Raw genomic sequence first — 27,660 nt, 5'->3', positions numbered from 1 at the left:
ACGCAAGTTTATACGATTGTGTTCAGTGGGAGCGCGGATGCGATGATCTGCAGTGTGCGTGGGACTACACTCTGACCAACACACCATCTGGCATCTACAACAAGAAGGACAATTTTGCATGTACACATAAAAAGACAATATAATACATCTGCAGAAAACATAACATTTCACAAGTGAACCTTAAATAATTCTACCATCATGGAACTTGACGCGTCTATCATTCTCCCTGCGCTCTTCTTTACCATTCTTGCTGTTGTCTTGGCAGCCAAATTCATCCCCAAAAAACAACCAGAGGAGAAGAAGAAGAGGGTTAAAGTAGGCTATGGAGACGACAGTCCTCCTTCCAGAGCATTGGCACCAGCAGTACCAGTAGTGGAAGTACCAAAAGTGGAGATATCACCACCAGTGATGAAACCTGAAGTTATCCCCGAGCCAGAAACAGTTGCCCCAGTAGTTGAAGAGATCAATGTTGTAGAAGAAGAGACAGTAAAAGAGCCAGAAATTATCCCCGAGGTTCAGGTAAGATATTATATTTAGCTTCATTGACCTGTTATGAATAGAACATCTGGGCTTAGGTAATTCTTTGACTAATTGGTTTGAAGATGATGAAGTGACTATTTGGTGAACTGACCACAGCCTTTGTTGCTTAGTGCCTGGCCAGAAAACACTGTGCAATTGCTCTACTTTTAGATTAAATGTATTCTAAATCAACATTGTTTTAAATCCAATTTTGCGTCAAGTTGTGCCATTTACGCACTGTTTAAGCACGTGATTTCATTTGCAGCATCAATGCAATACTCTTGCATGCTATTTCACATCAAATACGAATTCCACCAAAAGCTAATGTCTCTTTTGATAATCTAACATTAAATGTGTTTATTCAGTTAATAAATCCTTACGTTTCAAGCTGGATTTAAAATGAGCCCAGCTTGTATTGTCACAGAAGAGAAAATGACAATGAAAAACCATCTGTGTCTCCAAGGCCATTAATACAATACTTGCTTTATAATACCCATTTAGCTAATGACTGTGTTATGTGCATGCCAGAGCCAATGCTCTAAAGCCCACAATAAGCAGAACTGAATGTACCTTGTCTCCCAAGGGCACTAAGCATTTTGACCCCCATACCTCCCCCCCATGTATCCTATAGTGCAACTGACCTTTTCCATCACAAGCCTATATGAGCCCTTTACAAGCCCCTGACTAAAGACAGAATGTGTCCACTGCTGCTGTAACCCGACACACACGTCACAGAGAATACATTGGAGACACCCTCTATATTTGGTCCCAAACATACATTATATTCTATATTTAACGACCGTGAGGTCCAAGAGTAGTTGGACAGTGACCATTTATTTGTATTGTTTTATCTGTACTCCAGCACTTTGGATTTTAAATTATACAATGTCAATGAGATTAAAGTTCAGACTGTCAGTTTTAATTTGAGGGTATTTTAATCCATATGGGGTAAACCGTTTAGAAATTACAGCATGTTTTGTACACAGTCCCCCCATTTTAGGGAACCAAAAGTATCTGGACATTCAAGTAGTCAAAAGTTTAGTATTTGGTCCCATATTCCTAGCACACAATAACTACATCAAGCTTGTGACTCTACAAACTTGTTGGATGCATTTGCAGTTTGTTGTTTCAGATTACTTTGTGCCCAGTAGAAATTAATGTTAAATAATGTATTGTCATTTTGGAGTCACTTTTATTGTAAATAAGAATATAATATGTTTCTGAACACTTCTACATTCATGTGGATGCTACCATGATTACGGATAATACTGAATGAATCATGAATAATGATGAGGCACAAAAATAATGCCCCCAAGACATGTCAGCCTCTCACCATTACCAATAACAGGGGAGGTTAGCATTTATGGGGGGGTATGATATTTATGTCTCTGTAACTTTCTCACTCATCATTATTCACGATTTGTTCATGATTATCCATAGTCATGGTAGCACATTAATGTAGAAGTGTTCTGAAGCATATTATATTCTTATTTACAATAAAAGTGACTCCAAAATGACACAATAAATGATTTACCATTCATTTATATTTTACAGCTTCTTCTATAGTATTTATCTTTATGGTCCACTTTGTTAGACTCACTTAATCACTATGTTAGTGGCACCATGCCAACCAAGCTGAGGTGGTTTGTGTGTACATTACCACCTGACGTGCATTTTGCCGCGCTCAAGTGCTAGTCGGAACTCAGAAATGTCGGACTTCCTAACTGGTTGAACGTGGCACGTGGATAACTACAACCAGTTTGCATGTCAGACATTTCTGAGTTTCCTAGTTAGGGCTAGCACGTGAACAGGGCATTACTGTCTGAGCTTGACTATTATGTTTATTTTTTACAGTTGCATTTAAAGTGCACATTTAAGAGTGCTCTCTCTCTCCTCCCTCAAGCTGAAACAATCAATCAATCCAATCTATTTATAAAGCCCTTTTTACATCAGCAGATGTCACAAAGTGCTTATACAGAAACCCAGCCAATTCAGCCTCCTTTGTTATGAGAGACATAACATCTCTCCATTGCCTGCTATATGGGACTCAGCCAAGTTGTGCTGCTGCAGCCCTGGGGCTGGGGGAGCTCATTGGTGAGTCAACATACAGTGCGAATGGCATGGCACTTCGTGTGGCTGGCTTTCTGAGGGGCTAGATTAGAATAACATGGTGTCTGTTTTAGCGCTCCACTTTTATCACCATCAGCTTTCACATCAATGATCTGGGGCTGGGCTCTCATTTACCACATTAGACAACCAACATGCACTGCTCCGCTTTGAAGCCTAATATTACCTACAATAACATGTGCGTATGTTTAACCGCTTTCACATCATTGATCTGGCCTCTCATTTACCATGTTGGAAAACTAACCTGCACTACTCTCTGCACAAATATAATACCATTGAGGTGGAATAACATCTTGATAGATCCATAGGTGGTATGCAATACAATTCTGTACTGTAACTGCATAGTATGCAAAGTATGCAAACTGCACATTTACATTCTAACCAAAGGTATAGAGTTCTGAAATCACTAAACCTTTGCAATGCGACCAAGGCTACATCTGGGAGCTGTGGAATTTGGGGCTCCTTCCTGTGCTGCTTGCTTTGCTGAAAGTGTTCCCTTACTAGTCCCCTCTCCTCTCCTTCATTCCCTCCGTCTCCTCATGTTTCGGCTGTATGTCTGTGTGTGCTTAGCAGCGGAGGCATGCTCTATGTCACGTCCATAGTCTTCCCTTCTGTTTGAACTTCACATTTCTGTTCCTTAATCTTCTCTCACTATCACTCTCCTGTGTTGTTTTGGGTGTGGGGGTCAGTGTAAGGTGCTCATAAATGTGTGTTACTGTCCTGGACACACCCCCTTCTCAAACCCTGTAGACTAGTATAGACCCTATAGAGCAGCCACTATAGAGCAGGCACTATAGAGCAGCCACTATAGAGCAGCCACTATAGAGCAGCCACTATAGAGCAGCCACTATAGAGCAGCCACTATAAAGCAGCCACTATAGAGCAGCCACTATAGAGCAGCCACTATAGAGCAGCCACTATAGAGCAGCCACTATAAAGCAGCCACTATAGAGCAGCCACTATAGAGCAGCCACTATAGAGCAGCCACTATAGAGCAGCCACTATAGAGCAGCCACTATAAAGCAGCCACTATAGAGCAGCCACTATAGAGCAGCCACTATAGAGCAGCCACTATAGAGCAGCCACTATAGAGCAGCCACTATAGAGCAGCCACTATAGAGCAGCCACTATAAAGCAGCCACTATAGAGCAGCCACTATAGAGCAGCCACTATAGAGCAGCCACTATAGAGCAGCCACTATAGAGCAGCCACTATAAAGCAGCCACTATAGAGCAGCCACTATAGAGCAGCCACTATAGAGCAGCCACTATAGATCAGCCACTATAGAGCAGCCACTATAGAGCAGCCACTATAGAGCAGCCACTATAAAGCAGCCACTATAGAGCAGCCACTATAGAGCAGCCACTATAGAGCAGCCACTATAGAGCAGCCACTATAGAGCAGCCACTATAGAGCAGCCACTGACAAACGTAAAGAGAAGCATTAAGATCAGAAGCCAACCCAGAGTTGTTCTTCCATATCCTCACTATACTCCATTAGAGGATTGTGTAACAGTATTGAACAGTACTTTCTCCCTCAAATGTTCCATGACCACATTGACAATACAGAGGGTAGCAAACTAGAAAAGAGAGTATTGAATATTCAGCAGTCTAGTTTTGCTTGTTATGGGTCAGGGTCTGCAAACCTTTTTAACTGTACCCTACACCTATAGTAGTCTGTGAATATGCCACGTTATCGTGGCCCCCCTAAAACCAGAAAGGAAAACATTTCCACTAAAGCCCATTATTCCATACTCAAGCTGTAGCAGTGTTGGAACATTGTGTGTGTGTGTGTGTGTGTGTGTGTGTGTGTGTGTGTGTGTGTGCGCGCACGTGTCGTGGAGGAGCACACAGTATAACATACATACATGTACACAGACACGTCAACCTATAGTGACCAATCAGGGGCCATGACTTATTAACTCCCAGTAGCCAGGCTTTGCCAAATCAATGTCTACACTGTGTTCTGAGATTAAGAGGGGCCCCTTCTCTCCTCCATGCTGCTCTCTTCACTATGTGGAGGTATATGCACTCTATAGATGTGTATATGTGTTAGAGGGTTGGCCTTAAGGTAGCAAAGATACTGTAGTATGCTTCTGGCTGAGATTGATGAGCAGTAAAATAGTCTCAGCAGTTCCTCACCTGTCAGCCTACAGATCTATGACTATGTAAACCCTTTCACCTCCCTCATATGGGAGAGCCCAATCTGTCTCCTCGACCTTTGGAGTGGACATGTGTGCTTGGCATGTTTGCCTGAACAGCATTCTCGTTTTACATGTTCCAATGGCTGCAACAGTCCACACCCTGCCCCCATACCCATCCTTTCTTGTTGTACAGTCAGAAAGAGTTAAGCTAGCGTTCTATGCCTCAGGCTTGAATGTAATCATGTTAATCAAGTGTTGTATTTGCTCACCTCTTTTAGCGATACATCTCCCATGAATTACTGTATCAGGGAGGAACAACACAAATGTTGATTGTGTCTTTTCACAAGTGTGACTTTTTTGCTTTATTTATATGAACATGTAAAACCTTCAAGAAATCATTTACAAAACCCAAAATTAGTTGCAGATGTTCTTCTCTCTCTGCACCTTCTATTCTAACCTCTTGGATCTTTCATCGTGTTGAAACACACCATAAATGGGAATGTGTCTAGGCCTGCTAGCTAACTCTCTGCTCACGCTGAGAAGGCAGAGATACACAGGCAACAGCTGGAGCAAGCTGTTCTTTTTTCAGATGCAACATGGAGGACAGTCTACTGTCATCCGGAAGTAGTTTGCTGCCTGTCGAAGGCCGTCAATTTGTTTTTATACAGGCGAAACATTCGCAGTGTATAGTGGCCAATGTATGGTACCCTTTGACTGCTCATTAGTTAAATCCAATGTTTGTCAGTTGTCCCATGAGGGTAGTTCATAAGTAAAGCTGAGTTATCTTATGGCAGGACACAGTGGGTGTTATGTGTATAGTACACAGACTACAAGAAGAGACTAGGGAGTGTTTCTCAGAACATTCCTCAGCTCTCTGCTCTCTTGTGTGTTCATCAGACTCCTAACAGTAGCCTGTGATGGAATCTGCAGGGCTGCTTACTCATTGGTCAAGCTCTCCGCTGACCTACCTCTCTTGGTATTTCCCCTGGTCTCTCTGCCTACCTACCTCTGCATGCAGGCTGGAGCTACAGTCTGCTCTGGGCCCTGTTGTCCTTCCCTTTCCCAGCGCTCGAGAGCTTTGTCTGGACCCAGACCCAGACCCAGGCAGGCACCCATCCCCATGAGAACATAATGCCATGGCTTCACACAACACAACCGCTAATTCCCCTCTGTAACACAGGCATTATTTTATTTATATTTTTATTTCACCTTTATTTAACCAGGTAAGCCAGTTGAGAACAAGTTCTCATTTACAACTGCAACCTGGCCAAGATAAAGCAAAGCAGTGCGATAAAAATAACAACACAGAGTTACATATGGGGTAAAACAAAACATAAAGTCAAAAATACAACAGAATATATATATACAGTGTGTGCAAATGTAGCAAGTTATGGAGGTAAGGCAATAAATAGGCTATAGTGCAAAATAATTACAATTAGTATTAACACTGGAATGATAGATGTGCAAGAGATTATGTGCAAATAGAGATACTGGGGTGCAAAAGAGCAAAATAAATAACAATATAGGGGATGAGGTAGTTGGGTGGGCTAATTTCAGATGGGCTGTGTACAGGTGCAGTGATCGGTAAGGTGCTCTGACAACTGATGCTTAAAGTTAGTGAGGGAGATAAGAGTCTCCAGCATCAGAGATTTTTGCAATTCGTTCCAGTCATTGGCAGCAGAGAACTGGAAGGAATGGCGGCCAAAGGAGGTGTTGGCTTTGGGGATGACCAGTGAGATATACCTGCTGGAGCGCAGACTACGGGTGGGTGCTGCTATGGTGACCAATGAGCTAAGATAAGGCGGGGATTTGCCTAGCAGTGATTTATAGATGGCCTGGAGCCAGTGGGTTTGACGACGAACATGTAGTGAGGACCAGCCAACAAGAGCGTACAGGTCACAGTGGTGGGTAGTGTATGGGGCTTTGGAGACAAAACGGATGGCACTGTGATAGACTACATCCAATTTGCTGAGTATAGTGTTGGAGGCTATTTTGTAAATGACATCGCCGAAGTCAAGGATCGGTAGGATAGTCAGTTTTACGAGGGCATGTTTGGCAGCATGAGTGAAGGAGGCTTTGTTGCGAAATAGGAAGCCGATTCTAGATTTAACTTTGGATTGGAGATTCTTAATGTGAGTCTGGAAGGAGAGTTTACAGTCTAACCAGACACCTAGGTATTTGTAGTTGTCCACATACTCTAGGTCAGACCCGTCGAGAGTAGTGATTCTCGTCGGGTGGGCGGGTGCCAGCAGCGTTCGATTGAAGAGCATGCATTTAGTTTTACTAGTGTTTAAGAGCAGTTGGAGGCTACTGAAGGAGTGTTGTATGGCATTGAAGCTCGTTTGGAGGTTTGTTAACACAGTGTCCAATGAAGGGCCAGATGTATACAAAATGGTGTCGTCTGCGTAGAGGTGGATCTGAGAGTCACCAGCAGCAAGAGCGACATCATTGATATACACTGTGATGTCACGAGAGGCTGTGTCCTGGAGGGACGTTACATCCCCCTGAGGTGGCTGCAAACCCAGACAGCTATGGCTCCATCTGCTGGTATGGTCGGGAACTCCACCCCTCTATGGCCAATCTTCCCACGCAGCTGAAACAAATGAGGAGCTGATGAGCTGAAGGTTTGGGAAGGGAAGAGACACAGTCTCCAACGTGGGCTCTCTGGAGGACAAGAGGGCTGCACGTCCACTTCCATGAGGAATATAAGGATTTGGAGATACTTACCTTTGGGAAACACTCACCTTTGGATATATGCACCTGTGGAAATACGTGAGAGACATTTGGAAGGACTTTTTGCTGGGTTGGCCACTAGCTGCAACGTGGACTACAGTAAGGCTGGGGAAAAGTTATCTAAGCGAGTGAGAATTATGATTTTGGATGTGGAAGAGACATCCCTGAACTGTTAACCCTTAAAGAGCCACAAGAGAACAGAATTTTGTTATATTTTCGTTAATTTCCCAAGACCTATAATAAAATCCTTGTTTTGTTTGAACCTTGTCTCCTTGCACTACTTGAGCAACCCCGCTGAAAGCTGTGTAGCCTCTCGTGACGTCACAACACGGAGAAAAGAGTCTGCCCAAGAATTGAACCCTGTGGCACCCCCATAGAGACTGCCATAGGTCCAGACAACAGGCCCTCCGATTTGACACATTGAACTCTATCTAAGAAGTAGTTGGTGAACCAGACGAGGCAGTCATTTGAGAAACCAAGGCTATTTAGTCTGCCAATAAGAATGCGGTGGTTGACAGAGTCGAAAGCCTTGGCCAGGTCGATGAAGACGGCTGCACAGTACTGTCTATTATCGATCGCGGTTATAATATCGTTTAGGACCTTGAGCGTGGCTGAAGTGCACCCATGACCAGCTCGGAAACCGGATTGCATAGCGGAGAAGGTACGGTGGGATACGAAATGGTCGGTGATCTGTTTGTTAACTTGGCTTTCAAATACTTTCGAAAGGCAGGGCAGGATGGATATAGGTCTGTAACAGTTTGGATCTAGAGTGTCACCCCCTTTGAAGAGGGGGATGACCGCGGCAGCTTTCCAATCTCTGGGGATCTCAGACGTTACGAAAGAGAGGTTGAACAGGCTAGTAATAGGGGTTGCGACAATTTCGGCGGCTAGTTTTAGAAAGAAAGGGTCCAGATTGTCTAGCCCAGCTGATTTGTAGGGGTCCAGATTTTGCAGCTCTTTCAGAACATCTGCTGTCTGAATTTGTGTGAAGGAGAAGCGGGGTGGGGGGCATGGGCAAGTTGCAGCGGAGGGTGCAGAGTTGGTGGCCGGGGTAGTGGTAGCCAGGTGGAAAGCATGGCCAGCCGTAGCAAAATGCTTGTTGAAATTCTCGATTATTGTAGATTTATCGGTGGTGATAGTGTTTCCTAGCCTCAGTGCAGTGCATTAGCCCATGACAAGAAGTTGGCAGTTGGCACTGACACAGTGTGGTGGGCATTGACTCCCTTTCTCCCAGCTTGCCTCACCATAGAGCTGAAACCCTGGTGTTTTGGTCTTTTCTGGCTATGTTGGGCCCTGTGCTGTGCACTAGATGAGTCAACACAGAGGAATGGAGGAGGTCTGCCCAGTGCCCGAGTGAGAGGGGGAAAGAGGAAGCATGAGGGAGTGATTTCCACTCTTAAAGGTTAGCCAATCCCCCAGTGAAAAGCTAAGAAACAGCAGCTCTTTGTAAGTTCATTGGCCAGGCCTGCACAGGCCTCTTGGCAGGTAGTTCCTGTTAAAAGCTACCGTCAACTGCAGTGCTGAATACTGTATGTCTAAACAGTACAGTACATGCTTTCTATACAGTGTTGGTATGTATGGAGGAAGTCATGGTGGGTTGAGCTGTTTCCTATAGAAGTGTTGCTGCTCTAGGCTGTGTGCATTGTTCTGTCAAAACAACAGATAGACTGTATCATGTGATTCACTCTTTTGATATCATCAATTGCATGCATGTGGCCTGAATCATTGAGGATGTTCTTACTTAATAAAAGTCAGCTGTTTCAGATAACAGAACAAGGGCAAAACTATTGTATAATTTTAGTAATAATCCAATATATTCCAAGTCAATCATTACTTGTGAGAATCAACATTTGGACTCAATTTAGAGTCAATGACATGTTGAAATGAAACCTCACCCACAGTCTCCAGTCCAGTGGTGACGTCATCGATGGCACAATGGAGTAGGATCTCATTCCTGCAGGCCGCCACAGCACACTGTGACCATTGACTGCCAGGACACAAAGCTGTGAGTCTGTGTGTGTTTGTATACACATTAGCGACACCTCTATTAGCAACACCCTATGGCTAGCTCTGCACCTGAAAGCTCTGAACACTAATTGGCTTCATGCTACCCCACCGGATGTTCCTCGCTGTATAGCTCCACACACTATCGAGGTATGTCTGTTGTTGTTTCATTCATTGGTAATATCATCCACCGATAAGGCAGTGGCTTTGGGGGAACAATGTGTCTGTGTGTACGCAGAGACACAGAGCAGGGGTGGGAGGTTGCTGAGACAACGGGACACTATTCCACCCCAGATACCTTGGCCCACTGCCCTGAGCCTCTTTTCAGGGGATTGTCTGATGGACTGCAACAACATGACACAAACAGCCTGGTACCCCCTGGTATGAACGCATCTCAATTGACATTTCAATGGAGGAAGAGAAGAGAACTTTAGGACAATGTAAAGGAGAGGGTACAGTACACCCAAGGGGCTTCAGCTGAATTCTCAGCTGATGCAATCTTGACGTGGACAGTAAATACACAAAGTTCATCCCGCTACATCAGAGGTGTGGTATCAACACCACCCTTGCCCACCACCCACTCAAGGGGCGCGGTAGCACTATAAGTTCCCTGAGGCAGCTAGAATTTCACATGGCAGGCCAAGTGCCCTACCCTGACAGCTCTTAAGAGGATCTCCAGTGAGACCAATGCAGTTTATCACCATTCTGTTTATTGTTGCTATATAGGTAGCCACATTATTCAGTATCCACTTGCAGAGAGATATCATTCTCTTCTGCCTCCTTCTATGCACGGACCACTATCAATGTTGCAGATGATTAGGAGCTAGAAGCAGAGTATCATGCTAGGTATCAGGTGTACACAGCTATGCAGCTGTCTATTTACCACCACAAACCGATGCTGGCACTAAGACTGCACTCAACGAACTGTATAGGGCCATAAGCAAACAAGAAAATGCACACCCAGAGTTCGGCGTTTCTTGTGGCCGGTGATTTTAATGCAGGGAAACTGAAATCCGTTTTATATCCCTTTAAGAGTGTGCTCCTAATCTCAGCTCGTTACCTGTATAAAAGACACCTGGGAGCCAGAAATCTTTCTGATTGAGAGGGGGTAAAATACTTATTTCCCTCATTAAAATGCAAATCGATTTATAACATTTTTGACATGCGTTTTTCTGGATTTTTTTGTTGTTATTCTGTCTCTCACTGTTCAAATAAACCTACCATTAAAATGATAGACTGATCATGTCTTTGTCAGTGGGCAAACATACAAAATCAGCAGGGGATCAAATACCTTTTTCCCTCACTGTATATATACAGGTAAAAGTCAGTAAATTAGAATATTTTGAAAAACTTGATTTATTTCAGTAATTGCATTCAAAAGGTGTAACTTGTACATTATATTTATTCATTGCACACAGACTGATGCATTCAAATGTTTATTTCATTTAATTTTGATAATTTGAAGTGGCAACAAATGAAAATCCAAAATTCCGTGTGTCACAAAATTAGAATATTACTTAAGGCTAATACAAAATAGGGATTTTTTTAGAAATGTTGGCCAACTGAAAAGTATGAAAATGAAAAATATGAGCATGTACAATACTCAATACTTGGTTGGAGCTCCTTTTGCCTCAATTACTGCATTAATGCGGCGTGGCATGGAGTCGATGAGTTTCTGGCACTGCTCAGGTGTTATGAGAGCCCAGGTTGCTCTGATAGTGGCCTTCAACTCTTCTGCGTTGTTGGGTCTGGCATTCTGCATCTTCCTTTTCACAATACCCACAGATTTTCTATGGGGCTAAGGTCAGGGGAGTTGGCTGGCCAATTTAGAACAGAAATACCATGGTCCGTAAACCAGGCACGGGTAGATTTTGCGCTGTGTGCAGGCGCCAAGTCCTGTTGGAACCTGAAATCTCCATCTCCATAGAGCAGGTCAGCGGCAGGAAGCATGAAGTGCTCTAAAACTTGCTGGTAGACGGCTGCGCTTGACCCTGGATCTCAGGAAACAGAGTGGACCGACACCAGCAGATGACATGGCACCCCCAAACCATCACTGATGGTGGAAACTTTACACTAGACTTCAGGCAACGTGGATCCTGTGCCTCTCCTGTCTTCCTCCAGACTCTGGGACCTCGATTTCCAAAGGAAATGCAAAATTTGCTTCCGTCAGAAAACATGACTTTAGACGACTCAGCAGCAGTCCAGCTCTTTTTTTCCTTAGCCCAGGTGAGACGCTTTTGCGCTGTTTCTTGGTCAACAGTGGCTTGACACGAGGTATGCGGCAGTTGAAACCCATGTCTTTCAAGCGTCTCTTGGTGGTGGATCTTGAAGCCCTGACTCCAGCAGCTGTCCACTCCTTGTGAATCTCCCCACATTTTCTATATATTTTTTGCATGTCACCTGTGCAACTATAGGCGTCAAAACTCTTGATCACTTTTACTCCACACACAGAAACGCATACACCCTCACCCTCCCTTTGGCAAATCAGACCATGACTCTATCCTTCTGCTTCCTGCTTACAAGCAAAAACTAACATAGGAAGTACCAGTGACGCGCTCAATACGAAGGTGGTCCGATGAAGCGGATGCTAAGCTACAGGACTGTTTCACTAGCACACACTGGAATATGTTCCAGGATTCATCCGATGGCATTGAGGAGTTTACCACATCAGTCACCGGCTTCATAATAAGTGCATCGACGACGTCGTCCCCACAGTGACCGTACGTACATACCCCAACCAGAAGCCATGGATTACAGGCAACATCCGCACTGAGCTAAAGGCTAGAGCTGCCGCTTTCAACTCTGCATTGTTGGAAAAGGACCTGTAAGTTAGCATTTCACAATTTGATTAGATTTTATGTGCTCATGCTGTGAGGTCATGCCCATACACTCTTAGAAAAAATTGTGCTATCTTGAACATTAAAGGGTTCTTCGGCTGTCTCCGTAGGAGAAACCTTTGAAGAACCATTTTTTGGTTCCATGTAGAACCCTTTCTACACAGGGTTCTACATGGAACTGAAAAGGGTTCTACCTGGAACCAAAAAGGGTTCTCCTATGGGAACAGCCGAATAACCCTTTTGGAACCCTTTTTTCTAACAGTGTACTGACCCAAAATGGCTGAGGGCATGTCAGTGGATGCCACATCTACAGCATGAGGTCAGAGGTCACTGTCACTGTATGAGCTTAGTGAGGGGTTAATTGGACAGGCAGTTATTAACAGGGCCCTAAATCCTCTACAAGCCATCCTAAAGCTCTTGGCCTAAGTTTGGTGTCTGGGTGGTACAGACACCATTAGAAAAATTAAACCTACTTGAGGAGCCTGAGAGATGATGACTGATGCACAATGGAATAATGACCTCATACACTTCTACTAGAGAGAGCTCTCTAACCAAATTAGGAGAGAGATGTAAAAAGGCAGTATTTGTGATGATAGTGTATCTTAGACTTACAAAATGCGAGCAATGCATCATCTCATTCTAAAGCAGTGGTATTCAAAGTCAGGGGAACTGCAGTGGGGTCGCCCGAAAAAAGATATATACTTTTTTTGAGTAAATGTATTTATTGGTTTCTTTTCATTTTGATAAGAAATCAAGATGCAATGCATTGAAGGTTATTTGTTGATATAAAAATCTACATTTACCGATTTTAAGATTGTGTCATTAGATTTGGGTTAGGGTGGGGTCGCGAGAAATTCTGGCAAAAATGGGGTCCCCAGAAATTCTGTCGAAAAAAATGTGGTCCCCACTGAAAAGGTTTGAATTCCATTGCTCTAAAGGGATTCTATAGACCTACAGTACCAGTCAAAAGTTTGGACACACCTACTCATTCAAGGGTTTTTCTTTATTTTTACTATTTTCTACATTGTAGAATAATAGTGAAGACATCAAAACTATGAAATAACACATGGAATCATGTAGTAACCAAAAAAGTGTTAAACAAATCAAAACATATTTTATATTTTAGATTCTTCAAAGTAGCCATCCTTTGCCTTGATGACAGCGTTGCACACTCTTGGCATTCTCTCAACCAGCTTCACCTGGAATGCTTTTCCAACAGTCTTGAAGGAGTTCCCACATATGCTGAGCACTTGTTGGCTGCTTTTCCTTCACTCTGCGGTCCAACTCATCCCAAACCATCTCAATTGGGTTGAGGTCGGGTGATTGTGGAGGCCAGGTCATCTGATATAGCACTCCATCACTTTCCTTCTTGGTCAAATAGCCCTTACGCAGCCTGGAGGTGTGTCGGGTCATTGTCCTGTTGAAAAACAAATGATAGTCCCACTAAGCGCAAACCAGATGGGATGGCGAATCGCTGCAGAATGCTGTGGTAGCCATGTTGGTTAAGTGTGCCTTGAATTCTAAATAAATCACAGACAGTGTCACCAGCAAAGCACCCCCACACCATCACACACCTCCTCCATGCTTCATGGTGGGAACCACACATGCGGAGATCCTCCGTTCACCTACTCTGCATCTCACAAAGACACGGCGGTTGGAACCAAAAAACTCACATTTGGACTCATCAGACCAAAGGACAGATTTCCACCGGTCTAATGTCCTTTGCTCGTGTTTCTTGGCCCAAGCGAGTCTCTTCTTCTTATTGGTGTCCTTTAGTAGTGGTTTCTTTGCAACAATTCAACCATGAAGGCCTGATTCACGCAGTCTCCTCTGAACAGTTGATGTTGAGATGTGTCTGTTACTTGAACTCTGTGAAGCATTTATTTGGGCTGCAATTTCTGAAGCTAGTAACTCTAATGAACTTATCCTCTGCAGCAGAGGTAACTCTGGGTCTTCCTTTCCTGTGGCGGTCCTCATGAGAGCCAGTTTCATCATAGCGCTTGATGTTTTTTGCGACTGCACTTGAAGAAACTTTCAAAGTTCTTGAAATGTTCCGGATTGACTGACCTTCATGTCTCAAAGTAATGATGGACTGTCGTTTCTCTTTGCTTATTTGAGCTGCTCTTGCCATAAAATGGACTTGGTCTTTTACCAAATAAGGCTATCTTCTGTATACCACCCCTACCTTGTCACAACACAACTGATTGACTCAAATGCATTAAAAAGGAAAGAAATTCCACAAATTAACTTTTAATTAATTGAAATATATTCCAGGTGACTATCTCATGAAGCTGGTTGAGAGAATGCCAATAGTGTGCAAAGCTGTCATCAAGGCAAAATGTGCCTTGAACACATATGGAATCATGTAGTAACCAAAAAAGTGTTAAACAAATCAAAATATATTTTAGATTTGAGATTCTTTGAAGAATCTCAAATATAAAATACATTTCGATTTGTTTAACACTTTTTTGGTTACTACATGATTCCATATGTGCTATTTCATAGTTTTGATGTCTTCAATATTATTCTACAATGTAGAAAATAGTACAAATAAAGAAAAACCCTGGAATGAGTAGGTGTGCCCAAACCTTTGACTGGTACTGCACATTTAGCACTAGTATAACCCTGAATAAGATAGCTTTTATGAATGTGTGAGTTGGGTCCTATGCATAGAGTGTTTTGGTGTTTAATAGCTGAGGAATTCAGTGGCAGAGGGGAAGAGGCTGTTGGTGGGTAGGTCTGCTAAATGGATTCCATTCCAGTGGCTGGGTGTGAGTAGCCTAGAGAGGGCTGCTCAGGGATTAGGCTATGAGACACAGTTGGGCCTGGTGGAATCCATGCCCCTGGCCTGCTCTGTCTGCTACCATTTGTTACTGTGGTGGGTTAGTCAACATGTCCATCGCCATAAAGTCTGCTCCAAGAAGAGGGGTAGGGTCGTGACACAGGGGGCCATGAGCTTCCTCTGCTAAATTTCATTTTCCTTTCTGTGCCAAGATACATTTATACACTTTAAAGTAATGTGTCCAATTTATATAGACACAAATATGAACAGCCACAGGCAGAAATGTCAACAAAACATAGAATATTTTGATTAAATCGCCTTCAGCTTCTTTCCTTCACTGTCACTTTGGTCTTCTAAATTTGGAGACTTTAGAACTACTTTAGAGTTGGACTACATTGTAAATGAGCACCCTACTTATACTCTTAGTTCTAGGCTTTAGTCATTGTTACTCTGATCAGAGATGACAGGAGGCCTCTGGCAGCGCATCAAGCCCTGAGTCCACTGTGTCCCCATATGTGTCCTCACTGTCTCTCTGTGTCCTCACTGTCTCTCTGTGTCCTCACTGTCTCTCTGTGTCCTCAATGTCTCTCTGTGTCCTCACTGTGAGATTAGTTCTCCCAAGTATCAGACACCAAAAGCATTAAAATAACTTGTTTGTGTGTGTGTGTGAGTTCCTGCGAGTCCAGTTCTGTCAGGGCCAGGGAAAGTTCTGGAGAGGGAGGGGTGGAGATGGATTGAAGGGGGGTTTATTTGTGCCTGTGTCATTGGCAGACGGCATACAGAGAGAACACAGCCACTAAACAAGAACCTGAGAGTGAGCTGCAAATGACAGCTGTCACTCATAGAATAACCATTACAATGTGTCAAGAGGTTATCACATCCATGTGGGTCAGCAGTTGAGACAGCAGTTTGTAGAGGTTTGCTCTGATACAATGGCACAAAATATGCAGGTTTTACATTTCAGAATGTGAAGGATGATGTTATGGGTTATGTCCTTCCAGCACCAATTTCAGAGGAGAAAAATGCATTTTCTACCTTTTATAGAATGTGGGAAGCGATGCCATTTAAGTATATGGCTATATTTTCCCACCATAGGCCTACTCCTTATAGAATGTGGCAATTTGGATACTATGGGGGTGTCCTATTGCTGTCTGTAGTGACAGTTTGACAGACACTTTTTGCACAAGTTCTTTTCAGTGTCTCTATTCTTGGCAGTTTCCCAAAGTCAACAGTGGTTGAGCCCTCAGTTTGTATTGTTATTCCTGTGAGGAATTGGTTCCACTAATGTAATTGTCACAGGTACTATAGAAACAAGTATAGCCTAAAGCTCTGCTATATTTAGAACCTAGGACTGCTAGGTTGGGAATACAACACAATTCCCTATTAACCTCGATTAGCCACTACACAGACCATTGAAGACCATTGGAAAACAAAGTCATATTCACTGTCTGATTTTTATATTAATCACAATTCCATTGTGTTAAACAGCATTTCAGGTGTACAGTAGATGATATCTGTTATACACTTTGTCCCTGCAGACTGTGCCAGAGCCCGTGCCAGAACCCGTGGTTGAGCCAGAACCCGTGCCTGAGCCCATCCCAGAGCCAGAGCCCATCCCAGTCGTTGTTGAGGAGCCCATCCTTGAGCTCATCGCCGAACCTGAACCTGTACCCGTGGTGAAGGAGGTCCCCGTCAGAGAGCCCACCCCTGAGCCAGCGAGGGAACCCACCCCAGAGCCAGCAAGAGAACCCACCCCCGAGCCAGCGAAGGAACCCACCCCTGAGCCCGTCTTCGTGCCAGAGCCAGAGGACCTTGAGAGCAACGGTAGTACGTTTTAATAGTTTTTGGGTGTCAGCTAACTGTCAGCTGTGGGTACAGTCAGTCATCCCAAGTCCGAAAGCAGATCAAGTTTGACTCCCTGAATGGATTGACTTTAGTAATGACTAACATATAATGCTGCATCATACCAACCTCAAAAGGGCCCTAATGCATTAGCCAGCATTAACGTATGCACATCAAAACACTGCATACCTAGCAAATCCTCATTTAGACTGGATCTGGGGAGGCTAGCGGAGACACTTGCGTGTATATACGCTGTGTGGTATATCCTCCACTGACACGTCCCCTTACAGTCTTGAGACTTGCCCTCCTTTCACTGGAACTGAGTTGTGCATTCAAACCAGCCACCATTTTGTCTTTCAGTCAGGTATTTTCTGATCACTTGAGGCCCCAGGTCTCCATTGAGGCAGGTCTCATTGTGCCAGATTACAGTAAGTGTTTCCAGGTGAGAGGTTGAAGTCAGTCAGGCCTCCCTGGAATACTGTACAATACAACCACACAGAGCCACACAAACACAAGAGCTTTGTGCCTATGGGCTTTTATGCTGTCGCTTTTGTTTCCCGTTCAGTAGGGATCATCAACTAGATTCAGCCGGGGGCCGATTTTTTCTTGAGCGGATGTTCAAGGGGACGTAATATAATTACAGTCTAAAAATAATTTGTAGACTGCAAATTGACCGCAAAAAGCCCAAACGAATACGGTATCATACTTATCATATTTCACTAAAACATAATAACATAGTATACGATCACATACCTGTATATATCTCTATTATGCGTGGGAATACTTTGGAACAGATTTTCAAAATTAAAATCACTTGGAGCTGATTTCCTGGTGTTTTTACAGTTTTGTAAGTCCAACAATAAAATAAAATAAAATATATATATATACAGTGGGGAGAACAAGTATTTGATACACTGCCGATTTTGCAGGTTTTCCTACTTACAAAGCATGTAGAGGTCTGTCATTTTTATCATAGGTACACTTCAACTGTGAGAGATGGAATCTAAAACAAAAATCCAGAAAATCACATTGTATGATTTTTAATGAATTTATTAGCATTTTATTGCATGACATAAGTATTTGATACATCAGAAAAGCAGAACTTAATATTTGGTACAGAAACCTTTGTTTGCAATTACAGAGATCATACGTTTCCTGTAGGTCTTGACCAGGTTTGCACACACTGCAGCAGGGATTTTGGCCCACTCCTCCATACAGACCTTCTCCAGATCCTTCAGGTTTCGGGGCTGTCGCTGGGCAATACGGACTTTCAGCTCCCTCCAAAGATGTTCTATTGGGTTCAGGTCTGGAGACTGGCTAGGCCACTCCAGGACCTTGAGATGCTTCTTACGGAGCCACTCCTTAGTTGCCTTGGCTGTGTGTTTTGGGTCGTTGTCATGTTGGAAGACCCAGCCACGACCCATCTTCAATGCTCTTACTGAGGGAAGGAGGTTGTTGGCCAAGATCTCGCGATACATGGCCCCATCCATCCTCCCCTTAATACGGTGCAGTCGTCCTGTCCCCTTTGCAGAAAAGCATCCCCAAAGAATGATGTTTCCACCTCCATGCTTCACGGTTGGGATGGTGTTCTTGGGGTTGTACTCATCCTTCTTCTTCCTCCAAACACGGCGAGTGGAGTTTAGACCAAAAAGCTCTATTTTTGTCTCATCAGACCACATGACCTTCTCCCATTCCTCCTCTGGATCATCCAGATGGTCATTGGCAAACTTCAGACGGGCCTGGACATGCGCTGGCTTGATCAGAGGGACCTTGCGTGCGCTGCAGGATTTTAATCCATGACGGCGTAGTGTGTTACTAATGGTTTTCTTTGAGACTGTGGTCCCAGCTCTCTTCAGGTCATTGACCATATCCTGCCGTGTAGTTCTGGGCTGATCCCTCACCTTCCTTATGATCATTGATGCCCCACGAGGTGAGATCTTGCATGGAGCCCCAGACCGAGGGTGAGTGACCGTCATCTTGAACTTCTTCCATTTTCTAATAATTGCGCCAACAGTTGTTGCCTTCTCACCAAGCTGCTTGCCTATTGTCCTGTAGCCCATCCCAGCCTTGTGCACGTCTACAATTTTATCCCTGATGTCCTTACACAGCTCTCTGGTCTTGGCCATTGTGGAGAGTCTGTTTGATTGAGTGTGTGGACAGGTGTCTTTTATATAGGTAACGAGTTCAAACAGGTGCAGTTAATACAGGTAATGAGTGGAGAACAGGAGTGCTTCTTAAAGAAAAACTAACAGGTCTGTGAGAGCCGGAATTCTTACTGGTTGGTAGGTGATCAAATACTTATGTCATGCAATAAAATGCAAATAAATTCATTAAAAATCCTACAATGTGATTTTCTGGATTTTTGTTTTAGATTCCGTCTCTCACAGTTGAAGTGTACCTTACAGACCTCTACATGCTTTGTAAGTAGGAAAACCTGCAAAATCGGCAGTGTATCAAATACTTGTTCTCCCCACTGTATATATGCAGTATCTCACAAAAGTGAGTACACCCCTCACATTTTTGTAAATATTTGAGTATATCTTTTCATGTGACAACAGCTTGTATAATTTGCTGTCCCCTCAAAATAACTCAACACACAGCCATTAATGTCTAAACCGCTGGCAACAAAAGTGAGTACACCCCTAAGTGAAAATGTCCAAATTGGGCCCAATTAGACATTTTCCCTCCCCGGTGTCATGTGACTCGTTAGTGTTACAAGGTCTCAGGTGTAAATGGGGAGCAGGTGTGTTCAATTTGGTGTCATCGCTCTCACACTCCCTCATACTGGTCACGGGAAGTTCAACATGACACCTCATGGCAAAGAACTCTCTGAGGATCTGAAAAAAATAATTGTTGCTCTACATAAAGATGGGCTATAAGAAGATTGCCAAGACCCTGAAACTGAGCTGCAGCACGGTGGCCAAGACCATACAGCGGTTTAACAGGACAGGTTCCACTCAGAACAGGCCTCGCCATGGTCGACCAAAGAAGCTGAGTGCACGTGCTCAGCGTCATATCCAGAGGTTGTCTTTGGGAAATAGACGTATGAGTGCTGCCAGCATTGCTGCAGAGGTTGAAGGGGTGGGGGGTCAGCCTGTCAGTGCTCAGACCATACGCCGCACACTGCATCAAATTGGTATGCATGACTGTCGTCCCAGAAGGAAGCCTCTTCTAAAGATGATGCACAAGAAAGCCTGCAAACAGTTTGCTGAAGACAAGCAGACTAAGGACATGTCCAAGATAAACTTATTTGGTTCAGATGGTGTCAAGCGTGTGTGGCGGCAACCAGGTGAGGAGTACAAAGACAAGTGTGTCTTGCCTACAGTCAAGCATGGTGGTGGGAGTGTCATGATCCCCTCCCTTCGGAGACTGGGCCGCAGGGCAGTATTCCAACATGATAACGACCCCAAACACACCTCCAAGACGACCACTGCCTTGCTAAAGAAGCTGAGGATAAAGGTGATGGACTGGCCAAGCATGTCTCCAGACCTAAACCCTATTGAGCATCTGTGGGGCATCCTCAAACGGAAGGTAGAGGAGTGCAAGGTCTCTAACATCCACCAGCTCAGTGATGTCGTCATGGAGGAGTGGAAGAGGACTCCAGTGGCAACCTGTGAAGCTCTGGTGAACTCCATGCCCAAGAGGGTTAAGGCAGTGCTGGAAAATGATGGACACTTTGGCCCCAATTTGGACATTTTCACTTAGGGGTGTACTCACTTTTGTTGCCAGCGGTTTAGACAATAATGGCTGTGTGTTGTGTTATTTTGAGGGGACAGCAAATTTACACTGTTATACAAGCTGTACACTCACTACTTTACATTGTAGCAAAGTGTCATTTCTTCAGTGTTGTCACATGAAAATATATACTCAAATATTTACAAAAATGTGAGGGGTGTACTCACTTTTGTGAGATACTGTATATGTCAAAACAAAATTGCTAAGAAAACTTGGGTGGCCAAATAAAATCACCCGCGGGCCAAATTCGGCCAGAGGGCCACCAGTTGGGGAACCCTGCCTTACAGTATATCCTCACTGAATAGCATACTGGCCACTGCTGCTGCTAGCAGGCAATCATCACTGGGTGTGTGTGCAGGGGAGATAACTCGATTCCAGGAAGAAAAAAAATAGTAAAGCTACCATTTTGCATGTTGAGATGGTAAAGGGGAGAAATGTGGACTTTGAGACCAAATGTGATCTCATGTCTCCACCTCACCAACAGTTAACTGTTGATTGACAGTGAAACATGAGTTTCAATAAGTGACATGGACTGATGATCGCTGTGGTTTTTAGAACATACTGGTTAGCAAGGAATGTACATTGAGTATACCAAACATTAGGAACACCTTCCTAATATTGAGTTGCACCCCAGCCCTTTTGCCCGCAGAACAGCATCAATATTTAGTCTTTCCCATTCACCCTCTGAATGGCACATACACAATCCATGTCTCAATTGTCTTAAGGCTTAAAAGTCCTTCTTTAACCTGTATCCTTCCCTTCACCTACACTGATTGAAGTGGATTTAACAAGTGACATCAATAAGGGATCATAGCGTGCATCTGGATTCACCTGGTCAGTCTATGCCATGAAAAGGTGTTCTTAATGTTTTGTATACTCAGTGTATTTATTGAGTCATTTGAAGTTGACAGTTACCTAAGGACAGAAAATGAACACTAGTTCACCGTAATGCAGTTCCATGGAGCTACAACTATGTGATGTCTTAACTCTTGTCATCCTATGATCATGTTTAAGATCTCTATGTAAATGTAACAGGTGTTACATTTAACACCACATTACATCTAATTATTGAGCTTGTATCTTCTTGGTAGAATGGACTCCTTGAAAAATGGTTTGCTTACCCTGATCAGTGTCTCTTTCACTATCAGACCTATCTATGGGATATGACCTTGGTGGCTACAGGCCAGGTTTGTACAGCTGTCTGTATCAGTAAAGTGTATTCCTCTGGATGAGAGACAAACTGCCTCACTAAGACACGGGACTGTTGGGGTCTGGTTCCACCAATAGCACAGGGTTGTAATGTCACTCTGTGTACTGTAAATTGAATCAGCGACGTTGGCACACATAAAAGTGAATCAGCCATCTGACTCTGGATTTAATCACGGCCACACGGTCACTCTTGGCTCCGTTTTGACTGTACTCTACTGCTGGTCTCCTGAGTGGCGCAGTGGTCTATTCCACAGCTGTGCCACTAGAGATCCTGGTTCGAATCCAGGCTCTGTCGTAGCCGGCCGTGACCGGGAGACCCATGGGGCGGCGCGCAATTGGCCCAGCGTCGTCCAGGGTAGGGGAGGGAATGGCCGGCAGGGATGTAGCTCAGTTGATAGAGCATGGTGTTTGCAACGCCAGGGTTGTGGGTTCGATTCCCACAGGGGGTATGAAAAAAATTAAAAATAAATAAGGTAAGTCGCTCTGGATAAGAGCGTCTGCTAAATGACGTAAATGTAAATGTATGTCCTTCCTGATATACTGTAGCAACAACAGTACTGTAACTAACAGCCACAGAGGCCCCAGAGGGCTCTTCGATCCAATGAGCAAGTCCAAACATTGATCTGTGTGTGTGTGTGTGTGTGTGTGTGTGTGAGAGAGAGAAAAAGAGCTTGCAAACATTAGGGGTCCTTGTACTGTATGTATGAATGATGTGTATGTGTGTGTTGACCATGGTCCCTCTTGTTTTCTCTGACGTGGCATCAGCTGAGGAGGTGCACTTTACCCCAGGAATGAAGATGAGCAAGTTGGAGAAGCTGATGACCAAGGAGGAGATGGAGGAGGAGCAGAGGTGAGACTCTAGTCTAAGCTATCCTCCTACTTCACGCCAATGCAACCACCTTCTCCCTCTCTTCCTCCCTCCCCTATCCTGTCCTTGTGTGTTGACCTGGCATTTAGGTGCCATCTATGACAACATCTCCCCTGCAGATAGGAGGAGGAGGTTGGTCACAGAGTGGACAGTTAAACCAATAACCCACCAAAGCAGTGAGGGACTTTCCAGACTCTGTACCTGTAGCTACTAACTCCCTCAAAATAAATGTAGACTTGAGACATCCCACTGGGTACAGACGTCCATTCCACGTCTATTCCACATTGGTTCAATGTAATTTCATTGAAATGACGTGGAAACAACGTTGATTCAACCAGTGTGTGCCCAGTGGGATGTTCTGTATCTTTATAGGTCACCAGATTGTAAAATAAGATTAGTGAACTTCACTGAAGAAAATTGAGGGGCACTTAAGGAAGAAGACAAAAACAACAACTGCTTGTTTTGAAGCCTAGAGGTTACTCTTAGTTTGTAATGCCAAACATCATCCTATAGACTGTGGTGGTCTCTCTCTCAGTTACAGCCTGTACTCATCACCCTGTCCTTTCTTTACCACCCCCTCCTTCTGTCTCTCTCTCTCTCTCTCTCTCTCTCTCTCTCTCTCTCTCTCTCTCTCTCTCTCTCTTTCTCTCTTTCTCTCTCTCTCTCTCTCCTCTCTTTCTCTCTCTCTCTCTCTCTTTCTCTCTCTCTCTCTCTCTCTCTCTCTCTCTCTCTCTCTCTCTCTCTCTCTCTCTCTCTCTCTCTCTCTATCACATCCTAGGGCTTGAACTTGCATAAGCAGAGGGAGGGAGGCTTTATGTGATGTAACAGGGCAAGATGCCTCCTATCTTTTGGTTTAGCCAGTCCTGTTCTCTGCTAGTGGAGCAGTGCAGTGAGCCTGGGGCCCAATACTTGCTGGGGGTTGGAATGACTTAGTGAGTGAGTATGCAGGGGGCGGATGGGGACTCTGTTTAGGGGTGTGACAACAAGGCAGTATCATGGATTAATAGCAGCATTTACCGTTTTTTTTTTTTGGGGGGGGGGTTCTCCCCAGATTCTATTGCGAGGGGAGTGGATGTCTGAAATGCCATGTGATTGGTGGCTTGTGCCTTCTAACACAAGAATTGAATCAAGGTCTTCAAATATCTGCTAGGCTTGGCTCTGTTGTTTTATTATGTTACCATGGAGATGCGAGCTGCTGAAGAAGAAGGAGGGGTGGGAGGAAAGGCATGTGGGCCTGAGTTTCAGGAATGTTTTTCTTTGTCTTTTTTGGGGAGTATGCTTCCACTCTTGTTTGGAGCCTGAGCAGTGACTCAGGGTTTTAAATGACCAACAATGTATCAATACATTTTCATATGAGAAACTATAGTCCCACTCCAGCCCCAAACCCAGCTATATGTTACTAAATCCCTGTGCCCTGTACCCTGTGCCTTTCACTTGTGTGTTTACACATGAGAGCACAGCATGTACTTGCTCACCACACCAACCGTTGGGCCTGAAATAAACTCAACCACAACTTTGGCCTAAACTTTACATCATACAGCTCAGTGCAATGTTTTTACTTTTGGCACTAGGTTTTAAATGGAGAAGATGTAAGCATGTGAAACTTATTTGCATTTCCATAAGTGCCAAAGTTGGGGCCAAAGTTGTGGTTAAGTTGTCTGTTTCCAAGCTGTGAAATTGTGTAAAGTTCTGGGCTGCTGTACATAACAGCTTTCACCCTGCCTTTATCTTTTCAGGATAGAGCTCACACCTGATTTTACCTCTCTATAAGCAACATCGACAAGCACACTGTGAGTTAGGAAGGATTATGGGTAAGGTATAATTTCACTTTAACCCCCCACCCCAGAGCCTCTTATCCACTCCCAAGTCTCAAAAATACCACCTTCACTTGACCACCCAAAACCCCTCACTTGACCACCCGACCTCCCTCTGACCCCCTCACCTCCCTCTCCTTGCTCCCCTCACCCACTACCCAGGGTGTGACACACTGTGTGACTGCCACTCCATCACTGGTGAAGGGCAGAGCCATATACAGTACATATCTATATCTATATCTATATCTATATGTAAATATATATATCTATATATATACAGTGGGGAAAAAAAGTATTTAGTCAGCCACCAATTGTGCAAGTTCTCCCACTTAAAAAGATGAGAGAAGCCTGTAATTTTCATCATAGGTACACGTCAACTATGACAGACAAATTGAGAAAAAAAAATCCAGAAAATCACATTGTAGGATTTTTAATGAATTTATTTGCAAATTATGGTGGAAAATAAGTATTTGGTCACCTACAAACAAGCAAGATTTCTGGCTCTCACAGACCTGTAACTTCTTCTTTAAGAGGCTCCTCTGTCCTCCACTCGTTACCTGTATTAATGGCACCTGTTTGAACTTGTTATCAGTATAAAAGACACCTGTCCACAACCTCAAACAGTCACACTCCAAACTCCACTATGGCCAAGACCAAAGAGCTGTCAAAGGACACCAGAAACAAAATTGTAGACCTGCACCAGGCTGGGAAGACTGAATTTGCAATAGGTAAGCAGCTTGGTTTGAAGAAATCAACTGTGGGAGCAATTATTAGGAAATGGAAGACATACAAGACCACTGATAATCTCCCTCGATCTGGGGCTCCATGCAAGATCTCACCCCGTGGGGTCAAAATGATCACAAGAACGGTGAGCAAAAATCCCAGAACCACACGGGGGGACCTAGTGAATGACCTGCAGAGAGCTGGGACCAAAGTAACAAAGCCTACCATCAGTAACACACCATGCCGCCAGGGACTCAAATCCTGCAGTGCTAGTGTCCCCCTGCTTAAGCCAGTACATGTCCAGGCCCGTCTGAAGTTTGCTAGAGTGCATCCAGAAGAGGATTGGGAAAATGTCATATGGTCAGATGAAACCAAAATATAACTTTTTGGTAAAAACTCAACTCGTCGTGTTTGGAGGACAAAAAATGCTGAGTTGCATCCAAAGAACACCATACCTACTGTGAAGCATGGGGGTGAAAACATCATGCTTTGGGGCTGTTTTTCTGCAAAGGGACCAGGACGACTGATCCGTGTAAAGGAAAGAATGACTGGGGCCATGTATCGTGAGATTTTGAGTGAAAACCTCCTTCCATCAGCAAGGGCATTGAAGATGAAACGTGGCTGGGTCTTTCAGCATGACAATGATCCCAAACACACCGCCCGGACAACGAAGGAGTGGCTTCGTAAGAAGCATTTCAAGGTCCTGGAGTGGCCTAGCCAGTCTCCAGATCTCAACCCCATAGAAAATCTTTGGAGGGGAGTTGAAAGTCCGTGTTGCCCAGCGACAGCCCCAAAACATCACTGCTCTAGAGGAGATCTGCATGGAGGAATGGGCCAAAATACCAGCAACAGTGTGTGAAAACCTTGTGAAGACTTACAGAAAACGTTTGACCTGTGTCATTGCCAACAAAGGGTATATAACAAAGTATTGAGAAACTTTTGTTATTGACCAAATACTTATTTCCCACCATAATTTGCAAATAAATTCATTAAAAATCCTACAATGTGATTTTCTGGTTTTTCTTTTCTCATTTTGTCTGTCATAGTTGACGTGTACCTATGATGAAAATTACAGGCCTCTCTCATCTTTTTAAGTGGGAGAACTTGCACAATTGGTGGCTGACTAAATACTTTTTTTCCCCACTGTATATATATATATATATATATATATATATATATATACAGTTGAAGTCGGAAGTTTACATACACTTAGGTTGGAATCATTAAAACTCGTTTTTCAACCACTCCACAAATTTCTTGTTAACAAACTATAGTTTTGGCAAGTCGGTTAGGACATCTACTTTGTGCATGACACAAGTAATTTTTCCAACAATTGTTTACAGTCAGATTATTTCACTTATAATTCACTGTATCACAATTCCAGTGGGTCAGAAGTTTACATACACTAAGTTGACTGTGCCTTTAAACAGCTTGGAAAATTCCAGAAAATGATGGCATGGCTTTAGAAACTTCTGATAGGCTAATTGACATCATTTGAGTCAATTGGAGGTGTACCTGTGGATGTATTTCAAGGCCTACCTTCAAACTCAGTGCCTCTTTGCTTGACATCATGGGAAAATCAAAAGAAATCAGCGAAGACCTCAGAAAAGAAATTGTAGGCCTCCACAAGTCTGGTTCATCCTTGGGAGCAATTTCCAAACGCCTGAAGGTACCACATTCATCTGTACAAACAATAGTACGCAAGTATAAACACCATGGGACCATGCAGGCGTCATATCTCTCAGGAACGAGACGCTTTCTGTCTCCTAGAGATGAACGTACTTTGGTGCAAAAAGTGCAAATCAATCCCAGAACAACAGCAAAGGACCTTGTGAAGATGCTGGAGGAAACAGGTACAAAAGTATCTATATCCACAGTAAAACGAGTCCTATATCAACATAACCTGAAAGACCGCTCAGCAAGGAAGAAGCCACTGCTCCAAAACCGCCATAAAAAAGCCAGACTACGGTTTACAACTGCGCATGGGGACAAAGATCGTACTTTTTGGAGAAATGTCCTCTGGTCTGATGAAACAAAAATAGAACTGTTTGGCCATAATGACCATCGTTATGTTTGGAGGATAAAGGGGGAGCTTGCAAGCCGAAGAACACCATCCCAACCTTGAAGCACGGGGTGGCAGCATCATGCTGTGGGGGTGCTTTGCTGCAGGAGGGACTGGTGCACTTCACAAATAGATGGCATCATGAGGAAGAAAAATTATGTGGATATATTGAAGCAACATCTCAAGACATCAGTCAGGAAGTTAAAGCTTGGTCGCAAATGCGTCTTCCAAATTGACAATGACCCCAACCATACTTCCAAAG

The 27,660-nt window shown here is 43.9% G+C and overlaps 1 protein-coding gene across 7 annotated transcripts in view; it reads left to right on the top strand.

Moving 5' to 3' along the window:
* Positions 1-27,660, top strand: part of LOC121585156 (protein TsetseEP-like) — a 34,844-nt gene continuing 7,184 nt past the window's right edge. For 2 of the 7 annotated variants that reach the window (XM_041901540.2, XM_041901539.2), the window contains exons 1-4: positions 3-519; positions 16,684-16,972; positions 22,697-22,781; positions 24,536-24,610. In XM_041901540.2, coding sequence (XP_041757474.1) covers positions 199-519; positions 16,684-16,972; positions 22,697-22,781; positions 24,536-24,569 — 729 coding nt within the window. In that variant the 5' untranslated portion in view covers positions 3-198 and the 3' untranslated portion in view covers positions 24,570-24,610. Of the gene's footprint in view, positions 520-16,683; positions 16,973-22,696; positions 22,782-24,535; positions 24,611-27,660 lie in introns of all 7 variants that reach the window. The other 5 variants (XM_041901536.2, XM_041901538.2, XM_041901537.2 and 2 more) reach the window with 5 other exon arrangements.

This window comes from Coregonus clupeaformis, chromosome 35, assembly GCF_020615455.1.
Source record: "Coregonus clupeaformis isolate EN_2021a chromosome 35, ASM2061545v1, whole genome shotgun sequence".
Lineage (NCBI taxonomy): Eukaryota > Metazoa > Chordata > Actinopteri > Salmoniformes > Salmonidae > Coregonus > Coregonus clupeaformis.
The sequence above is the reverse complement of the archived record's forward strand: the minus strand, read 5'-3'. Positions and strand labels throughout refer to the sequence as shown.